Genomic DNA, 20,364 nt, shown 5'->3' with positions numbered 1-20,364 from the left:
AATGGCCACACTTCAAACATACTGGGTGCTTCCACAGAAGAAAGTCCCTCCCTCTTTATCTTTGCACTCCCGCCCCCCCCATCCCATATAAGGCTTTGGAAATTTCAAATCTTTTCTTTTGTGGATTGTGCGGGTAATTTTACATCATTGATTCTTGTTGAGTAGGAACTGCCATTTATCCAATGTCAAGTTCCAGGTGGTGAGACACCTGGACTTCCAGCTCATCAGCATGGGCTAGGATAAAGCCAACAGACCGATCTCCAGGGATGTCTATGAAATGAGGAAAAAGGCTTTCAGCCCAACCACCCATCATGTCCCACCTACCCATCATGAAGTCTACGTCAGGTATATATAAATTCTCCTTCATCCCCAAAGTAATCAAGGAAAACTCCAGAATAATCAACCATCTCCCATTTTCCTCCTCCCCGGAAGGTAAATAGAGTTGAGATGCAGATCTAATTGAATGGCAGAGCAGGCTCGAGGGGCTGAATGACCTTGTGTTCTTAATGTTCCGATGTGCCTCTTTCCCTGGCCAGGGTACTGAGGCCAACTGTGATATCATAACTACTGCCCCAGCTAAGATTAGCTAGTTCAGTGCTGACCAGGGGAGTGGGGGGGGAAACCTTCTGGTCTATATTACTTAGTAGCACACCAGGCGGGTCCCTTAACTACTGTGCGTTGGAAGAGCTACATCTCCACTACTCAATCCTAGTCTTCTGTTTGACAGACAACACTTCCCCCTCTTCTTCCCTTCCGACCCATGTCTCTGCAGTGCGGGGCATCGATCTTACTGCATGGAGATTGCTAAACAGGGAATAAAAAATACCAACAGAAAGGCAACCAACCTAAGATTTGAAATCTAGCTGCTCCAATAGGTCACTGCTGCCCGAGACAAGCAAAAAGCCACCTCATTCCCATGGATGTTCTTCTGTGCTTTCGACATCAGATGAGTTCAATCCCTACATTAAGGGGAGGCAACTTTAAATATAATCCCTGTCTCCCAGTTTTTTTTAGGTCGCATTCCAAAGTTAAGCACTAATCAAGTGTGACTGTCATTCCCTGATGGGTCTCCGGTTATACAGTCTGGGTCCCATCTTCTTTAAGCTACAAATAGCTATGTGCCCTTTCCTGTGTGGGAAGTCTGAATGCAAGTTTATTTTTGACCGTTTGTGAAAATAGTTTGAAGACATGCTGTGACCATTATGGATGTACATGAAGATTAAGATCTCATTTCGACAGAGCACTACTAAAGACAATCCCATCAATACTGGCGCAAAGGTTATTGTTAAACTCGGTTTTGTATCTTTAAAATCACTTATATTTGTCGCTTCCAAGGCTGCTTTGTGCTACACCTGAAGTGGCCACACACCAACACAACAGTTGTAGCGTGAATGCAGCCTGAATCCAGAGCCAAGGCCTGACCTGACGCCAAAGCAAGATACCCTGGAGGAGGAAATCTCATTCCACTTCTCTTTGGAATCAGCTCCATCTTTGACATCTGATTTACACTATACAAATTTAGTGTCAAAACTACTTCACACTGACACTAAAGTTGCAGAGTAAATGATCTGTAAAACAAGCATCCAACTGGAACAATGTCAATTCAACAGCAGCGAGAGATTTCGGGCAGTTAAATGTAAACAGTAATTTGTACTAACCTACTGCATCTACATGTTGGTGCTGGGAATGCCAAGGCAACAATCTGCATCTACGTATGTGTGGAATGCCAAATTCTAATTTGAAACAACAGGTATTCAGATAACAGGAAGCGACATGCTGTGTTAATCTTTTACTAGCTGCAATACATCAGCCATTTTCACTGAAAATTAAAAACTTTGTTTTCTCTACTTAGGCCACCCTCTCTAACTTTGGGTTGGCTTATTTCAGCTTGGCTCAGCTGGGAGCACCGTCACCTCCGGGGTCAACTGGTCATGGATTTGAACACCAGAGTCTGAGAACGTAGTCCAGGCTTGACACGCCAGTGCAGTACTGAGGAAGTGCTACAATGTTGGAAGTGCCGTCCTTCAGATGGGACATTAAACAAGGGCCCAGTCTGCCTGATCAGGTGGACATTAAAGATCCCAAGGCACTATCCGAAGTAGAGCAGGAAGTTCTCCTGGTGCCCTAGCCAACATTCCTCTGCCACATAAATACTGTGGCTAAAAGAGCAGGTCAGAGGCTGGGTATTCTGCGGCGAGTGACTCATCTCCTGACTCCCCAAAGCCTTTCCACCATCTACAAGGCATAAGTCAGGAGTGTGATGGAATACTCTCCACTTGCCTAGATGAGTGCAGCTCCAACAACACTCAAGAAGCTCAACACCATCCAGGATAAAGCAGCCCGCTTGATGGTACCCCATCCACCACCCTAAACATTCACTCCCTTCACCACCAGCGCACCATGGCTGCAGTGTGTACCATCCACAGGATGCACTGCAGCAACTTGCCAAGGCTTCTTCGACAGCAATTCCCAAACCCACGACCTCTACCACCTAGAAGGACAAGAGCAGCAGGCACATGGGAACAACACCACCTGCACGTTCCCCTCCAAGTCATACACCATCCCGACTTGGAAATATATCGCCGTTCCTTCATCGTCGCTGGGTCAAAATCCTGGAACTCCCTACCTAACAGCACTGTGGGAGCACCTTCACCACACGGACTGCTGCAGTTCAAGAAGGTGGCTCACAACCATCTTCTCAAGGGCAATTAGGGATGGGCAATAAATGCAGGCCTTGCCAGCGACACCCACATCCCATGAACGAATAAAAAAAAACCAATAGGTTAATTGGTCATTCATCTCGTAGCTCATTGTGTGGCCTTGCTGGTGCAAAATGGCTACTACATTCACCTATGTAATAAGTTAGTGCAATTCCCAAAGTAATTCATTGTGTGAAGCACTTTGTGATATTTTTATATGAAAGGTGCTGTACGAATATTAGCTCAAAACCAACCAGAATAGAGATGGGGAGGGGTTATGGTTTGAATTCCAATGTTTTTATGGTTAAAAAAATGAATTCCATTCCCTAATTATTGATTTCTCCACATCACAAGGCACAGAAGTAAATGGTTTAAAAAAGACTTTATTTAAAAAAAAACTTTTGGTGTTTACTTCATAGTTTAAAAATTTCTGTGCAGCCCTTTTGAAAACAGAGAGTGTTCCAAAACTTACTAGTGCCTCGTACTGCCCAAAGCGTTGCAGATCCCTGTTGAAAATAAAGGAAACTGCTGGAGCTGTGGGTGGTCTACGTTTGGCAGAGTACAATGCTTTAGAACCATGCAAATAACATGTAAAGCCAAAAGAACAGAGGAACTTTGGAAACAGAAAAATTAACAAGCTCATCCCTTTTAGAACAATATCATATCCCTCAATCACATCTCTCTTGAACCCATTTATGTTATCATATTGATGTCCTCCCACAAATCAATCCTCTTAGATGAACAAATTCTGCCCAACTTCCCTTCTTAATCCTAACTTCTCAAACTTCTAATCTGCATCCCCTAGGATTTGAACCTTTCACCACAGTCAACAATTTGTTCAGGTCAATTTGGTTGATTCCCTTCATAATCTTTAAAATTTCAATCAGATCACCTCAAAAGTTTTTGTTTTTCCAAAGAGGGCAAGCCTCTTAAACTTCCTTAGCCTTTCCTCAGAATTTAGATTCCTGGGACCATCTTGGTTGCTCACCTCTGTAACCCTCGAGGACAAGAATACCATTAAGAGAACATTCTAGAAAGACCAGGACTCTAGGCTGAGATTTTGACGAAACAGCCAGAGTTGCCACAAAGCCTAAAACCTTGGTTGCCATGTTCACCAATGCATAGCCAAAGCAACATTTTCAATTGCACAGACACTACCAACTTCCAGTTTCCTATGGACAAGATGCAGTGACCAACTAAACCAGTAGGTAGCGCCTGCCAAAACGATGGAACCCTAAGGAAGGAAACTATTAGTAATGCACCATAAATAACTAGTGAGTAATTGTGTCTGATCAGAGTAAGCAGGTGTAACAGTTGGAATCTACCAAATACTTAGGGAGGGTAGTCATACCAATTGAGGCACCAGTCTCATAGTAACATAGTAATATTTTGGGCAGATGACCATTGGTCCATGTAACTACCTGTCCAAGTCTCCCATCAGAGTACTTACTTTATATAGTCTCAAAGGACTTTTGGCTAATATGTGACCTTTCAGTACCCACAATTACATTCCCACCTTTGTTTTTTTTGTCCGAAGGCTGCATAACAAAAACAGGAACAAGAAAAAAAGCCCTCTGAAGCTCATTCCCCAAACACCCAATCTAGATTCAACTGCTCGAATGCTCTTCTTGCTGGCCTCTCATCATCCACAAACTTTAGCCAAGCTATCAGTCACCCCTCCTAATCTCTCCCTTCCTGGCTTCATGTCTATTTTCTTTACACCTATCTGTGAGGCACCTGGCAATTTTTTGTTTACAACGGTGCTGTATAAATGGAAGTTGTTGTAGGTCCTCGATGAGGTGTCCCCCCATTCCCCTCTTAAACTTTCTTCTCTTTTGACTGTAGAACGCAAGCTTCTCTATTCTTTCCTCGTAGTTCATCCCCCTCACACTTGGGATCAGACTTGTTGCTTCTCTTTTCACCCTCTCCAATGCATGGGTGTCCAGAATTGCACACAGTATTCCAAGTGAGGTCTGTCAGAGCATTGTAAAAATCTCAGGATAACCTCTGCACACTTGTGCTCTACTATTCTGGTTAGTTTTGACTGCCATGTGCAAAAGTAAATGGGAGGGCAGTGGGGGAAGAGGGAGAGTAGTACTGGGAGCCTGGGGTAGATACTAGTCTTCCAAACCTGATGAAACATACAAACGCCTACAAAAAAAACCCCGGCCTGCCATCAATTTCTATGGAAGCTTAATCCACTAACTTTATAATAATCATAACCTTCTTTGATTTTCATAGTATCATAGTAGGTACAGCACAGAAGGCCGCCATTCGGCCCATTGTTCCTATGTCAGCTCTTTGAAAGAGCTATCCAATTAGTCTCATTCCCCTGCTCTTTCCCCATAGCCCTGTAAATTTTTTCCCTTCAAGTATTTTACTTTTGCATTTCTATCTCTGCAATTCACACACAACAGACATCACTGCAAATATTACTAACCCATCCATTGTTCACTGAATGCAATTTAACACCTTGTTATTCATCAACCACTTACGGCAAGAATAAGCTTCAGCGATTCCATTACAGCAGATTGAAAAGGGTGATTTTCTGATGTGCCATTTCTATTATAAATTTAGATTATATTTCTATTCTTGCTCCAGAGGCATTGCTGTACTATAAAGGCACTATTGTAACCATGCTAAGCATTCCTGGGGAGAGGTGTTCACAATTTTCATGTACTGCTGTCCCTATTTATATTAACCTGCTCCTGCTACTACGCCTAACAAAACCGGTTGGAAGTCAGATGCTCGTGATTTCCTTTCACAAGTTGGATCGGGATAAGGAGGACCATTCGGCTCATCCTCACAGACCACATTAAAAAATACTCTAGTTTATCCTCCTCCCCACCAATCACAGTATCCAACTATTTTAGACTATTCCAGACTTTTCACCTCCACTCCCCCATCCAGAAGTCCATTCCATCTGTTGATCACTCTGTGTGGCGAACTCCCTGACATCAATCTCAAATTTACCTTCCACCATTTTGAACCCGTTGTCACGGTTTAAACTTAAAGTGGTGGTCTGGATATACCATTAACTATCTTATATACTTCTATTAGGTCCCCTTTCAACCACTTCCTTTCAAGGACAGGTAATTCCGCCTATTGCTAAAAGTGAAGGAATCCAGTTCTGCACTTATACTTCTAAATGGAGATCTGATGGCAAGTCATGAGATCAAGGAAAGATCTGGGGCTGAGCTGTGTTGGATAAACGGGGGGTCAAGTCACTTACTTTAAGAGTGGTCATTGGTAGGATTAATTTGCTCCGACTACCGACGAACTCTTAACAAGTTAAAGTGTCCTTAACTGAGGAAACACAAGAGGCACTACCCTGTGAGAGGCGTTTCCAAAAGGCCTCTGGAGGCAAACACAAACATGCCTTTGACCGTGCTAGGTGCCACTGCCTGCTGGGAGTGACTGCATACAGGCTGGTGATACAGTTTCTACATTATTGGTCTTAACAGATCCTCTGCTGTAAGGAGGGAAAGTCTCTGGCCAGAAAACCAAAGCTGCAAAACCATTTTTTAAGCAACCACAAGACTGCATGCTCGGTTGCTTCAATGTTGCCTTTGGTGAATTTGCGCCATGATGTACATGAGGCAAATTCAGAGCGTCGGTCCCCTCACCTAATACTGAATCATGTCCACAGAACAAATAGGGATTAAAAAAAGGGAATCTCAATTTTTACACTTAATTCTACACTTAAGAGTTAATAATGGTTATTGGGCCCCAGAACAGGATAGCATCATTCAGACATGCACTAGAACACTGAACTCAAAACACAAAACAGGTGTCCAGTATAAACATCACCACTTCTACAAACATTCAATTAGAACCAATGTTTACTTTGAAGAAATCAAATTTAAATTAAACATTTTTTTTGAACATTCCTTCGAGTTAAACAATGCTGCACCTACACTTTGCAGGACAAGATTTGTAGCCCCTCAGACCAGCTTTGTCCAAGTTTATTTTCGTGAGAAGAGAACCTTATCTCTGTTTATAGAGTATTCATGAGATTCAAACAGATTTAAGACAGACAGAGGGAGGGATTGGATGGTGCAGGACATTAGACAGAGTTCATTCCTCCCCAGGACCCAAGTTCAATGTAGACTAATGGGATACAAATCTTTATCTACTGACTGTAAGAGTTCAGATATAAATCTGGGGTACTCTTAATCGAGTTGGTATGGAGCTGAGCCCACAGTACGAACTGCTACTACCTGGCAACCCAGGGTTGCCAACTCTGGTTGAACGTATTCCTGGAGGTATTGACACATGACCCTCCCACCTCCAACCACCTCACCCCTCCGCTCCCGCCATTGGCCACCAGACACGCCCATCCTCATGGCACCTCGCCTTCCCACGCCAATTGGAAAGTGAACAGACTCTTTATTACCCAATTGGATGATTCTTAACTGTTAAATAGCATTTTTCCCCCCCATCTCCAATATTTTTATAACTAATAAATGTAAGTGTTCAAAGTAAACGTGAAAAAAACCATTTAAAAAAAAAACACCTCTATGATTTGTCCAGAGTTGCTGGAAGCAGTGACCAGGAGATTAATCTTTAACTCCCGGAAACTACAGGGCAATCCAGGAGGGTTGGCAACCCCATTCAGAAAGGCCACAGGATGGTCGGTGTGGGAAGTAGGGTATTGAATGCTTGGAATAGACTGCTCAGTGAAACAGTGGGAATGAACTGCAAATTCAAAAAAGGAGCTAGATAGATGACATGCCATGTGGTGTTTTTTGAACTTTGGGGCCAGGCAGGTGGATCACATGATTGTTACCAGGCCTACGTCTTCTTATGTTCCGAGGCCGAGGTACGACAGAGCGAGTTTTATTCGAAGCTCAGTGCTCTTACTGAAGGAGAATCAACTCCTTTTGGTGCAACTCCACCCCCCGGTAAGGAGAAGGACCCTCTGGAATTGAATTATATCTGATACCCATTTGGAATACAGTCCAAAGCCATGTTAGAAACACAGGTTTCTCGAGCTCAGAGACTGCTCACTGAATAATTAATTATATTGCCAGGTCAATTGTGTATAAATGCCTAGAAGTCATGCTAAAATTGTACAATGCCCTGGTCAGACAGCGCCTTGAGTACTGTGTTCAATTATGGTCACCACGACATTCAAGCCCAGGAGACAGTGCAGAGAAGAACCATGAGACTGATCCCTTGCCTCAAAGCATTGAGTTATGAGGAAAGAGTGGGGTAATTGGTGCTATTTAGTCTTGATGGGTCACGACTGAGAGTACCGTATAGAAATGTACAAGATATTAAATGACGGATTGGGTTAATCTCGGAATGGTTTTAGTGTAAAGTGGAGACAAAAATCTTAGACTCATTCAAGAACAGTTAGATGACGTGAAGAGGTGGGGCAAGAATATGTTTTTGAAAATTCTGGATGGGTCCACTAATATGGACCAATGGCCTCCCTCATCTGCACCTATCCTGTCAATTCCAGCTCTAGCAACATCCCACAGCTACACAGACCATGAGGCTGAGAAAAACATAGAACTACATCTCGACTGCAAGCCATAGATCTGGGCAGGTTCGCGTTAAGAGTCCTACTAACTTACTGTAATTTGCAGTCAAGAGGCATTAGCATGTTGCATTGAGTCAATTTAAAACGAATTTGCCTCCATTAAATGTGATGTGCTGTAAACACAAGCCAACGCGTGGGATTGGTTTTTAAATTAATATATTCGGAGGTGATAAATATTAAAATGTCTTGTGATTATTACTTTTTGTGTTAGCAGTAAACTAGAGGTACATAAACACACATTTGGCCCATGAAGATTTAGAACTTGTAAATTTAGGTGGAACATACAGCATGCGACTTACATAATTGAAAATTGGTTTCAGCATTGCATCGAGATAAATTGTGTGATATAACTTAAGTTGCTCGAACTTGAAATCAGCTCAAGGAGATTGTCTCGCATCATTTCATCTGCACATGCACTGCAGTATAAACACAGCCAGTGGAAAATAAAGTTTAAATACTTCCAGTAGAAAACTCGGGAACTCTTTTAAACTTCATTGTGAATCTGTTTATTGTTTGTAGAGAGAGAGTAGACTGTCCCATTGGCTGTTTGATGATGTTACAAGTTTCGGGGCTGCCGTAGATATTCCCTCAGGTGCAGCAGAGCTGGTCACTCCCTTAAGCAGCCTGAGCATCTTACATACAGGAGTGTGTCCGTAATGCCTAATATCGAATTATACAATAGCATAACTCGGGTGAAACAAAAATCACACATGATCTGAACTGGATATCCTGGCTATCACACGGGTTCTTGCTAAGCTGCTTTATTGTACAGACAGCAAGTTAATGTACAGAGTAACAAATGTAATCAAATCTTTCCTTGATTCAAGTACCGAACCCTCCTTGAGGACAAGAAATATTATAAAACAGGCCACACTATCCCAGTTAGTGGGCTCATTTAACTTTTCCTGGTCAGCCTTCTAGGTTTGAGATCAATAAGTTTCCCCATGCTTGGCATGGCTTCCTCCCAACTGGGTAACTGACTGTCCTAGTCTCCCTTTTGTCTCTGTGTTCCCAGCCAGTGGGAGTGCAGTTTCTTTGATTCCTTCCTTATTCAGGGAATTCACCAGAAGGTCAATCAATAAAACTGGCTACTTCTCCTTCCTCCTTGGGGTGTGGGTTTAAAGAAAATATCTCTTGCTATTCTCAAAATTAACTTGATTTAGTGGGCCTGGGACTGACCAATGACACTCACCGTCTCAGTTTGAAATAGACTGTGGGCTGCGACATTCCACAAACTAGCTCTTATGGTTTTAATACACATCTTCATTACCCTGTATCAAAGTGACTACAGCCCTTGGCTATTTAAACATGTGCAAAATCAACTTCTTTTAAAACAAAAATATTTAAACATAACTCATTCCCAAATCCTTTCTATGAGAACCAAAAAAAGGATCAAAAATCTTGAAACGTGACACTTGACAGCTAAATTTAGTGGACATATAGGTTGCAGTGAGCAACCTATGGGTATACGAGTAAGCAAATGTAACAAGAGCTCCGTTTCCTCTGACTGGAGGGCAGTATACAGCTGGCAGTATAACTCAGTTCTGCATTGCTGCGAGCAGGCACCAGATTCAAACTGGTACCTGCAGAATAATAGGGCCCGAGGGTTCCTGGCTCTCGGTTTATATTCTCCTCACATTATTTCGCCGACACGAGCTATGAAGTTCTACAGGACGGGAAGACTTTTAGAAAAAAATCCTTATTCCACACTTCAAAACGATTATTTCTGTAGTGCCTCATCAAGATCCAACTTGTAGACAGATTATCTCGTCACATTACTCCTTCAGTTTTGAATTTAAAACTTTGTTGCAAAGCAATGGAATGCTGTTTATGACCTATGCCCCCCAGTTTTCTCTCCTCTCCTGAAGGCACTGACTCTTGCTGGGGTACGGGTTCCATGGGTACCATCAAACCTCCAGTACCTCACCCAGATAACACAACACAAAGTATGCAAAACCTACTGTTCTCCAGTGGTAATCTCCCTTTTATTTTGAAAAGCATGTAGAGAAAAAATATGTACTTTTTTCCCAGAATTTTCTATACCAAGTTTTTAAAAAGCGACTGAGCTTTGTTCAAATTCACCTTCACTGCTTCACGCCTTCCAGATGTACAGCATTTCATATTTTTGTTGCAGTAATCTGATTTGTTAATTACTTTTTTTTAAAGTCAGTCCAGGTACACACAGGTCACTATTTGGCTGAACAGAAACAAACTAAGTACACTGTGTCTTTATGGAGAGCTGGCTTGTTTCGACAGGCAGCTTTCCCCCAGTCCGCACCTTACCTTCCTTCACCTCATGTTCCAACTCCATGGCTGGTATTGATCAGTACTGAAGTGAAGAACTTGTCTGGGTAAATCACAACAAAATGGGGCAGCCACAGTCAACACGAAAAGCACCAAGTGCCCAAGAGGCTGGATCGCACTGGAATCCAGAGTGTGTTCCAGTCAAGACACTAATGAGAAGTGATCAGAAAACTATCTTTGTTGGAAGCCGTCAGTCCAGGCTCGCCCTGCCCTGCCCCTTGGCAGACGACAGACACCCTTTCAGGCCCAGACAGACAGCTGCAAAACATTCTTCCCTCTTTGATAAGATCACCACTTGCTGAAGGGGAGGACTGAAAAAAAAATGTAATAAGCACGCAGACAGGCGCACTGACAAACTACACGTTAGAATTTCTGCTTTCTTCTGGACTGATGCGTTTTGTACATTAAAACAAAAAGAGAAAATGATGCAAATACCCAGCAGGTCTGTCAGAATTTGTACAAAAGGAGCTTACAGATTTGGAGGTAGAATCTTCCTCAGAACGGACGAATGGACAAAGGGTCACACCCAAAATGTTAACATGAGTTTTCTCTTTACAGACGCTGATGGATTAGCTGTATATCTCCAGCATTACCTGTTTTTCTTTCAGATTTCTTTTATTTGGGTCTACTCTGTAAAAGTCAGAATTTTCTACCCCAGTGGATGCTGAGTTGTTGAATATATCCAACTCTAGCAATATCCCAAGCCCAAGCCCAGCAGGCTATGATCAAAGACCCAGACTCTGTCCAAGTCCACAGGTGAAGGGGTGTTGGATCATAAGTGACCCCTGTTGGGAGTAGAGACCAGACATGGCAATTATTTACAATGGCACTCTTTCATTCTAAGGCAGCGGTTACATCACAGTTACAACTTCTATATGAATATCACCAATGACATGTTACAAAGGGAGAAAGTTACATCGGTATCTGTATCTCTGAGGCATTTCTTGACTTGGCTTTTAAAGCTGTTTGAAGGCAGCACTTGGAGCAAGAATGTTGTGCAGGATTTTTCCTCTGACACAGTGAAGTTCTACTCTTGGGGACATCTTAAATGGAAGCAATAGACTGTGGTTAGCGCTCCCATTTCCAAACTCAGGACAGATGAACAATTCATTGCCCCCCCCCCCCCCTCACCCTACTTCTTCCCAACACGTGTCAATGAGTAAGATTGAAACTTGAATGGTAACTATGGCTGGTACCAGTGAACAGGTGTCAGCGATTGCTGTATCAAGCAGTTTTATTCCTACTGCGCCCCCCAGAGGATACAGTCAAGTGTGGTTTACCCCCTAAATGGATTAAGAGCAAATTCAATTTTTACAATTCTTTATCAGTATGGAACATGTAGGAATTAACCTGTGTGAGTGGTGGAGATTCAAAAGGTACAACTTAAAGATGCAGCCCTACAGAGGACAAGAGCTCGAGAGACTTAAACAGATTCTGACTATGAGCAACACTCCGATGCACGCTTACCCTTAGACCAAGGGCACCCAAGCATTTAATGTTCATGGGCCTCTTAGATGCATAACATGGAGCCTCTGATGCTGCATATAGAGCTTAAAACCCTTGTCCTCATTAGTTTGAAGTTGTTGATACTAACAGATCTCGGTGTTCTGATTTAGGATTTATCCTCAATGAGGCAACAGAATTAAGAATAGCCTTTTCCAAACCTCCAGATCCACAAACTTCAGACTAGAAAACCAGTGACTAAGAAACATAAACTCAAGGTGGAAATAGGACAAATTGAGCTAGGGAGGGGCAGAAGGAGAGGTAGGGGGGTGGGAAGCAGTCACAATACCCATTCCTGATCACTACCCGCAGGAAAGCATTCCGATGAAGACATTAATTAGTTGTGCATTCTTTTTGCATGAACTGTCTATGTTCATGCATAAAGAATGACCAGAAGTGGAGGTATGGAGGGAGATGATGGCTGTGGAATAGTATCCCAGCATGAGTCAACGCTTTCAGGAGAGGGGGAAGGGGGAAGAATAGATAAAATTGGAAGGGGGGAGGGAAAACAGACTAGTGAAAGAAACAAGGGGAAAAATCAAAATAAAGCACACCAGGAAATCTAATGAACAGACTGCTAGAAGACCCATCACTGAAGACAAGCCTCCCAGGTAAACACTGATTTAAAAAAACAACAGGCCAAATGGGCTGTGCCAGGCCTGGGACACTTGCTGAAGTGTATTGTGGCCCTTTCCTGTCTGGGGCTGAGGGGAAGATATATATAATGGCTCAGAATTTGCTCCAAAAATAACGGAGAGCCAAAGAGCGCTCACCGTTTTTTAAGGGCAAATGGAAGAGCAACTTCCGGTGAGCGTGCGTACGCAGTCAAACGCGCAAATCCAGAAGTTGCTCTACCAGATGCCCTGCTCGTTTGAAAGCTGTGTGGGAAGGAGATCTCGCGGTGAAATGAATGGACCAACGCAAAGTTGCTGCACTGCCCAGCTGGAAACAAAGTAATCGACTGGGTGTTTTAGGTCTAAATTAACTTTTAATGGTGTGGTAAGTTTTAATGACTGCCAAACAACCTCACTGGCAGTGAAAATTAACTTTTTAAAAATCCCTTCCGATTTTAATTGTTGGAAATTTAAAACAAAAATAATTTTTATTTTTTTTACTTTTTGTTTCTGTCTTTTTTATCTGTCTTTTAGTTCAATATTTCTTACCCTTTATTTCGCTTTCTCTAACTGATTTTACATTGAATTAACTATTGTAGCTTTCACTTCCTGGTTCCGACGCTTCGCGGCTGGTCAAGGATACTTCAATCTGATTGGTTGAGGGGACAGAAGGATCCTTTCCCCGCTTACACAGCTCAGAGATGCCCGGGAGAAGACGCTGTGTTTTTTGCAGCTCACCATTAGAGGAAGTTTCCGCACTAAAGCCCGTGGATCGTTTGTGGGCAAGTTTAAATCTAATGAGTGGCGTTCATCGTTCGTTCGCCACTCAGAGCAAATTCCAGGCAATAATTTTAAAAATAACCTCAGATAGGACAATGCAATCAATTGCCCTGCGATCAACTGCGTCAAGTAAGGTAGCCTGTTAAATTTTAAATCCTCCCTCCCTCCCCTAATAGTAACCCTGAATGCCAGGAACACACAAACACTTCTAGTACCCAGCATTGCAATGGTGCAAAATACAGGATACAAGTTATATGACATTTGCGTATGTTTTGAATATGCCAGCTCATATTCTATGTTTCCCGTCACTTCCTGCAGAAAATCTTGGAAGTGACGGGCTGATAGGGAGCTGGCAGAATGGCTTCCTATCTGACTTTGTGTCCCTGTCTGCTGGAGTTACAGTCAGGAGCTAGGGTGACCTGCAGTGGTAAATCCTGATACTGAGAGAGTACTGCACTGTCGGAGCTGCCGTCTTTTGGATGAGACATTAAACAGAGGCCCCGTCTGCCCTCAGGTGGATGTAAAATATCCCACAGCACTTTTCGAAGAACAGGGGAGTTCTCCCAGTGTCCTGCCCAATATTTATCTCTCAACCAACATCACTAAAAAAAAAATCTGGTTATTTATTTCATTGTTGTTTGTGGGACCTTGCTGTGTGAAAATTAAATGCTGCATTTCCTACATTACAACAGTGACTACACTTCAAAAGTATTTCATTGGCTGTAAACGCTTTGGGATACCCTGGTATCTTGAAAGGCGCTATATAAATGCAATGTTTTCTTTCTCTTTACATCTATTACAGATTTACCTCTTTTCAAATCCCAAAGTGTCTGTTTATTCCTGTTCTCCAGCTTATAGAATTACACAGAATTTACAGCACAGAAACAGGCCATTTGGCTCAACTGGTCTGGTTTATACTCCACGTGAGCCTCCTCTCACCCGATCAGCATATCCTTCGATTCCTTACTCCCTCATGCATTTATCTAGCTTTCCCTTAAATGCATCCATACTGTTTGCCTCAACTGTCGGTCTCTCTGTGCATCTGTCTCCATCTGTTGACTACCTTCTTTCTTATGATCGTCTCGGCTGGGAATCTGTTTCCTCCCTGTCCTACCACCACCTGATTTGCCATTGCTGCCTCAATGTCCTTCCCAGGTCTCTTTTTTCTTACTTAGTTTAGGTGCAGCTGGTCCCTTTTAACCAGTTCTTTTTGTTCTGAAAATGGTCCAGTTATTGATGAAAGATGCCACTGTTGCTTTCATACCATCCACTTGATAGAATCCTTAATTTTCTTGATGAACTTCTTTCCTTTCCAAAAAACATACAAGTATACCTGAGAACATTACTTTGCATCCCCTATCATTGTGTAGAATCATAGAATGATACAGCACACAAGGCTATTTGGCCCATCATGCCTGTGCCTGTTTGAAAGAGTTATCCAATTAGTCCCACGCCCCTACTCTTTCCCCATAGCCCTGCAAATTTTTCCACTTCAAGTATTTATCAAATTCCCTTTTGAAAGTTATTATGAATCTGCTTCCACCACACTTTCAGGCAGTGCATTCCAGACCATAATAACTCGCTGTGTAAAAAAATGTTTTCCTCATGTAACCTCTAGTTGTTTTGCCAATTACCTTAAATCTTTGTCCTCTGCTTACCGACCCTTCTGCCACTGGAAACAATTTCTCCTTATTTACTGCATCAAAACCCTTCATGATTTTGAACACCTCTATTAAATCTCCCCTTAACCTTCTCTGCTCTAAGAACAACCCCAGTTGCTCTAGTCTCTCCACATAACTGAAGTCTTTCATCCCTGGTACTATTCTAATAAATCTCCTCTGCACCCTCTCTAAGGCCTTGACATCTTTCCTAAAGTGAGGTGCACAGAATTGGACATATTACTCCAGCTGTGCCTAACCAGTGTTTGAAAGAAGTCCAGCATAACTTCCTTGCTTTTGTCCTCTATGCCTCTACTTATAAAGCAAAAGATCCCGTATGCCTTTTTAAACAGCCTTCTCAACTTGTCCTGCCATCTTCAAAGATTTTTGTATGTACACTCCCAGGTCTCTGTTCCCTTTAAAATTGTACCATTTAGTTTATATTGCCTCTCCTCATTCTTTCTACCAAAATTAATCACTTCACACTTCTGTGCATTAAATTTCATCTGCCATGTCACCCTTCTTACCTTTCATCAAAATATGTACAGCTGTAGCTCCAGGTAGCCATAAGTTAAGAATTTATATAGTGCCTTCCATGACCTTAGGACGTTCCAAAGCATTATAATGTAGGAAATGCGACAGCCAATTTGCACACAGCAAGGTTCCACAAACCTCAATGAGATAATGACCAGGTAATTTTTTTTTTTTTTTAAGAAGTGATGCTGGTTGAGGGATAAATATTGGCCAGGACAGCAGGGAGAATTCCCCTGCTCTTCTTTGAAATAGTGTCATGGGGTCTATTACGTCCACCCGAGAAGGCAGAGGGGGCCTCGGTTTAACATCCCATCTGAAAGACGGTACCTCTGACGGTGCAGCACTCCCTCAGTACTGCACTGGAGTGTCAGCCTAGATTATGTGCTCAAGTCTCTGGAGTGGGACTTGAACCCATAACTTTCTGACACAGAGGCAAGATTGTTACCACTGAGCCATGGCTGACACCTAAAGTTGCTTCATAATGTACAAAAAAGGAGCATGAGAAAGAGAATCGCAGAATTCTTCAAAATTTCAACTCCATAAGAACTAAACAAGCAAACGTTCCCAGATAATCACAGCAATCAGAGCTTTTGTAGCAAATTCTGTAACCTTTCCTCTCCCTCGAACTCAGGCTGCAACACACTGTAAATCAGCCCTTAGGTAAAGCTTGCCTCAAAGAACTAAAGTTGATTACACTGGGAGTAGAGGAATGTTAGTATTTCCTGTTTCTGCTTCATGGGTCTCCTGCAGAAGGCGGCAACCCCAATGTAAACCTGCTGGATTCGGCAAGTGCAGCTCCTGGACCCAGTATAAGCAGTTTACGACTGATGAGTGTATTCATGCATCAATACGATTCTATATTCAACTTTCTTTGTTTCTGTTATCTCTTTTTAAAATAAAAATTCTCAACTTTCCCCCCTCCTTTCACACAGGTACAGGCTCATGAATGGGAATGGATCCATGGGCACTGGCAGTGCTCCTGTCGCCTCATCCAAGCAGTCACTCCTAATGCCAGAGACTAGACAGAGAGAGTGTCAGCATGGTTATCCCAGCCGACTCTGATCCTGTCCTAATGTGCTTACAGACTTTCAAGCAGAGGTCACGGGAATTCACTCCCCTCCCCCTAGCACAGGGTTGCTGAAGCCAAATGTCGTATCCTCCTCACTGCCCTAGCTGAGATGAGCCAACATTGCAGACCATGGATGGAACACAAAAACATCCTGGTCTGAATGGTGGGGTTCCTTCCAGCACCCCCCGCTCCCAACCCCAGTGTTTTCTTCCCTCTTCTCAGCCATGCTGGTAGCTCTGAGACCAGCTGTACAATCCCCTACCCCTACTCCGCTGAAGCCAGCTGTAGACTCCCCTACCCTCACTTGGTCAGCCAACTCTGAGAACCTGATGGATGCGGCTCACACTGCACAAAAAGTGCAATTTGCCAACAAAGCCACAAGGAGGCAATCCCTTTTGACCCATTTGGCAGCAGCAAAGTATTGAACATTGAACTTGATAACAATGGTGTCAATTAATTGTTCAGTTCTTTTTGTTTTAAGTGCCAGCTATAAAAGGTAAATAACTACAAGTAGTTATGACTGGAACATCTATGTCCTAACAGAATATTCAAATTGGAGTCAGCGTCAATCGTTGAGTTATTTAGTACCAATATGCTAGAGACATAATGGCATTAATCCCAACACATATTCATGTTGTGTAACATACTTGTGATACTTTTAACATTGCAAAAATCCACGTTGCTCCTGCTGGGTTTCCCAAGTACAGGCCTTGCACAGCCAGCTACAAACTAAATGACTCGCTGCCAGGAAGACGTCTTTCGCTGTTTGACACACCACCAGAAACATCCTATAAATACTCACACACTCTGATCTAACTTCCCAAAGACTGTGTTAGCTATCAAAAGGAAAACACAGATTTTTGTCAACATTTAAAGAAATCTGATGACTTTGCAAGCCTCCTGGGGACCCTTCACGGACCCCACGGCATCCCAGGTAGTTTCATATGGTGAGTATCTCAAATCCCAACCGGCTCCATTATGACGCACATTTGAATGATGAGATATGGCCTTTGTGGAGTATGGGCCATTGTTTCTCTACTATTTCATCCACTTAAAATCAAGCTTGGCGTTGACAACCTTTTAATGAATTATTGATGCAACAACACAATGGTCTTGCCATAAATCATTAAAAAAAAGCTCAGATAGTTCAACAGTATCAATAAGGAATGTGTTCGGCTTTCAAATGTACAATAGTGACTACATTTCAAATAAGAAATATGAACATAGCGATGCAGTCATGGAAATTTAGGAATGCATAATATGGTAACAATGTATTGTAAAAAGTATAGTACAGCAAGATCTCTTTAAAATGCAACAAAACTGGTGGAGCCAAACTAGAACGAGGTGATATTAATAATAAATGATGCTACTTGATTACAACCTATGCATTATTAAATGATAATACTTTAGTTTCCTCATTTAAATTCTGAGCTCGGATCCAAGACGTGTGGTACATTTGATCTGATCAGAAGTCATGAAACTCTTGGCTCCCTCAATAGTCTGTGAGTAACCCTTCCTTCCTTCCTTCCTTCCTTCCTTCCTTCCTTCCTTCCTTCCTTCCTTCCTTCCTTCCATGAGGGTAGCACTATGCCATAGAGACCAGACATTCTCAGGTTTCATTCCTGGTCTGTGCCGAGTTGATTGTGATTCCAGCCAGGGGCAGCAGTGGGGGAGCTACAATCAGCAGTGCCTCTGGCTGGGGAGGGGAATAAACAAATCAGCCAGTAGTCCTGCTCCCAATCTCTAGTCACTGAAGCCCGCTGGAAAGAGCAGGTCATGGCCGGGATTGTGCTTGGCTCTGACATTCCCCAGCAGTCAATTAGGCTGCTGAAACTCATTATCTAGGGTCACACATGACAAATGGCCACTTGGACAGGGTACCACAGGGTGCTCAGTGTCTGTGGCTCCGTGTAACCCAACATTTGTATGAAAGGGGAGGAGTGAAACACCCAAAATTGTCAAACAATTCTCATAGTTAATCAGGATGAATAGTTTCTTGCTGATGGCTAACAGGACACATTGAAATCTTCCCTAAATATTTTGCTTCATTAAAAATAATCCAAGATGTCAAGTACAGAAGAGAAGGAGTCAGTCCAAAGCATATTTTGCACAAAGGCAGAATGTTTGCTTCCTCTCAGAAAAAGTCTTAAATATCTTAAATTGTTTGGCATGGCCTACAAAGGCTAAAACCAACGATGCAAAAACAGACATGGGAGGAAATCAAAGCACCTTGCAGCATGACTGAGTGAGTAACAGCATCTTCAGGAGGAGAGTACTGGAGAGAACACGGGAACATTTTTTTCTGCCAAAACACGTTTTCAAGTAGATAATCACAGTCCTTAGCAAGTAGACCAATAGGACAGTGTCTTAGAACAATGCCCTCTAACCTCTGGGCCTGTGGGTCAATCCAATGACTGTGACCATTCTCAACCCAATCACTAGTAGCTGTGAGCCCCCACACTAAATTGCCACTAGTTCAGCTCTAACTTGGTAATCTCACTCAGAAACCATCAGGATAACTATTCTGCTGCCTCAACTGGCAAACATGATGTGGAGATGCCGGTGATGGACTGGGGTTGACAATTGTAAACAATTTTACAACACCAAGTTATAGTCCAGCAATTTTATTTTAAATTCACAAGCTTTCGGAGGCTACCTCCTTCCTCAGGTGAACGATGTGCCACATCGTTCACCTGAGGAAGGAGGTAGCCTCCGAAAGCTTGTGAATTTAAAATAAAATTGCTGGACTATAACTTGGTGTTGTAAAATTGTTTACAATTGTCAACTGGCAAAGTAACAGTCCAATGTGAAACTGAGCTGTATAAGATTGCCCGTCTGTGCTGAGTTAGTCAATCTCAAGTCAGGACTCTGCTCCCTCTGGGCTGGGGAGGTGTGAGGAAATCAGACAGGGCTTCTACTCCTGATTACTATTCAGTGACTTTTGCTGGAAAGTGGGCAAGTGTGAATCTTGGTAGAGGGCATGATTGCGATTGTAACAATGCTGTAGAACAGCCTCCCAGCACTCGCTGTTGAGGCTTACCCATGAAGAACGGCCATTTAAGGGTGTTACTGGTGCCTAAAGAACTGTACCCCATTAAGAGTCATCACTTTCAGGCGAGGGCATCCCATGTTGATTCAACCGTCTGCAGTTTCCTGCCATGAATTCTTTTACAAAGTAGTGCAATTATCTTCAAACATTACACAGCACCAGAGCAATTTGAATGCCTCTGAAAGCTCAAGAATTACAAAGCCTCTTCCTTCTTGGCCTGTGCCAGCATGCCTTGAACAGTCAAAACACAATTAGCCACACGGGATCAAATTTGATATAGCGCAAGGCAACAGGGAAAAGTTCCGATTAAACTGAAGTTCAGCCCGAATTGGGAACATTAAACAAAAAGAAAAGAAAGAAAGATAGCACACTGGTGATTTGTATTGGTCTGTCCACCCACAGTGGAGCAATTACCAGGGCCATAACGAGGCTGTTTGATGCTGATCCAGCTGGCACACTACAGTGGACCTATTTGAACTCTCAACATGTAAGTAAGTGTTCCTGGGATTTTTAGCATTTAGACTGAAGTGTACCCGGTCAAGTAAGTAGCTGCCTAATGGTCCAGTAAGTACGTGCACTGCCTGTAAAGATTATGCTCGATCCCTT

The 20,364-nt window shown here is 42.8% G+C and overlaps 1 protein-coding gene across 3 annotated transcripts in view; it reads right to left on the bottom strand.

Annotated features, from left to right (window-relative positions):
• Positions 1–20,364, bottom strand: part of LOC137299409 (tumor necrosis factor alpha-induced protein 8-like protein 1) — a 39,048-nt gene that overhangs the window by 7,698 nt on the left and 10,986 nt on the right. Inside the window, exon 1 of one of the 3 annotated variants that reach the window (XM_067968128.1) lies at positions 10,531–10,693. The exons of 1 other annotated variant lie outside the window; for it this stretch is intronic. In XM_067968128.1, coding sequence (XP_067824229.1) covers positions 10,531–10,558 — 28 coding nt within the window. In that variant the 5' untranslated portion in view covers positions 10,559–10,693. Of the gene's footprint in view, positions 1–845; positions 934–10,530; positions 10,694–20,364 lie in introns of those variants that run through there. One more of the 3 variants, XM_067968130.1, reaches the window with a different exon arrangement.

This window comes from Heptranchias perlo, chromosome 29 (genome assembly GCF_035084215.1).
Source record: "Heptranchias perlo isolate sHepPer1 chromosome 29, sHepPer1.hap1, whole genome shotgun sequence".
NCBI lineage: Eukaryota > Metazoa > Chordata > Chondrichthyes > Hexanchiformes > Hexanchidae > Heptranchias > Heptranchias perlo.
This window is presented reverse-complemented; position numbering and strand designations above follow the sequence as displayed.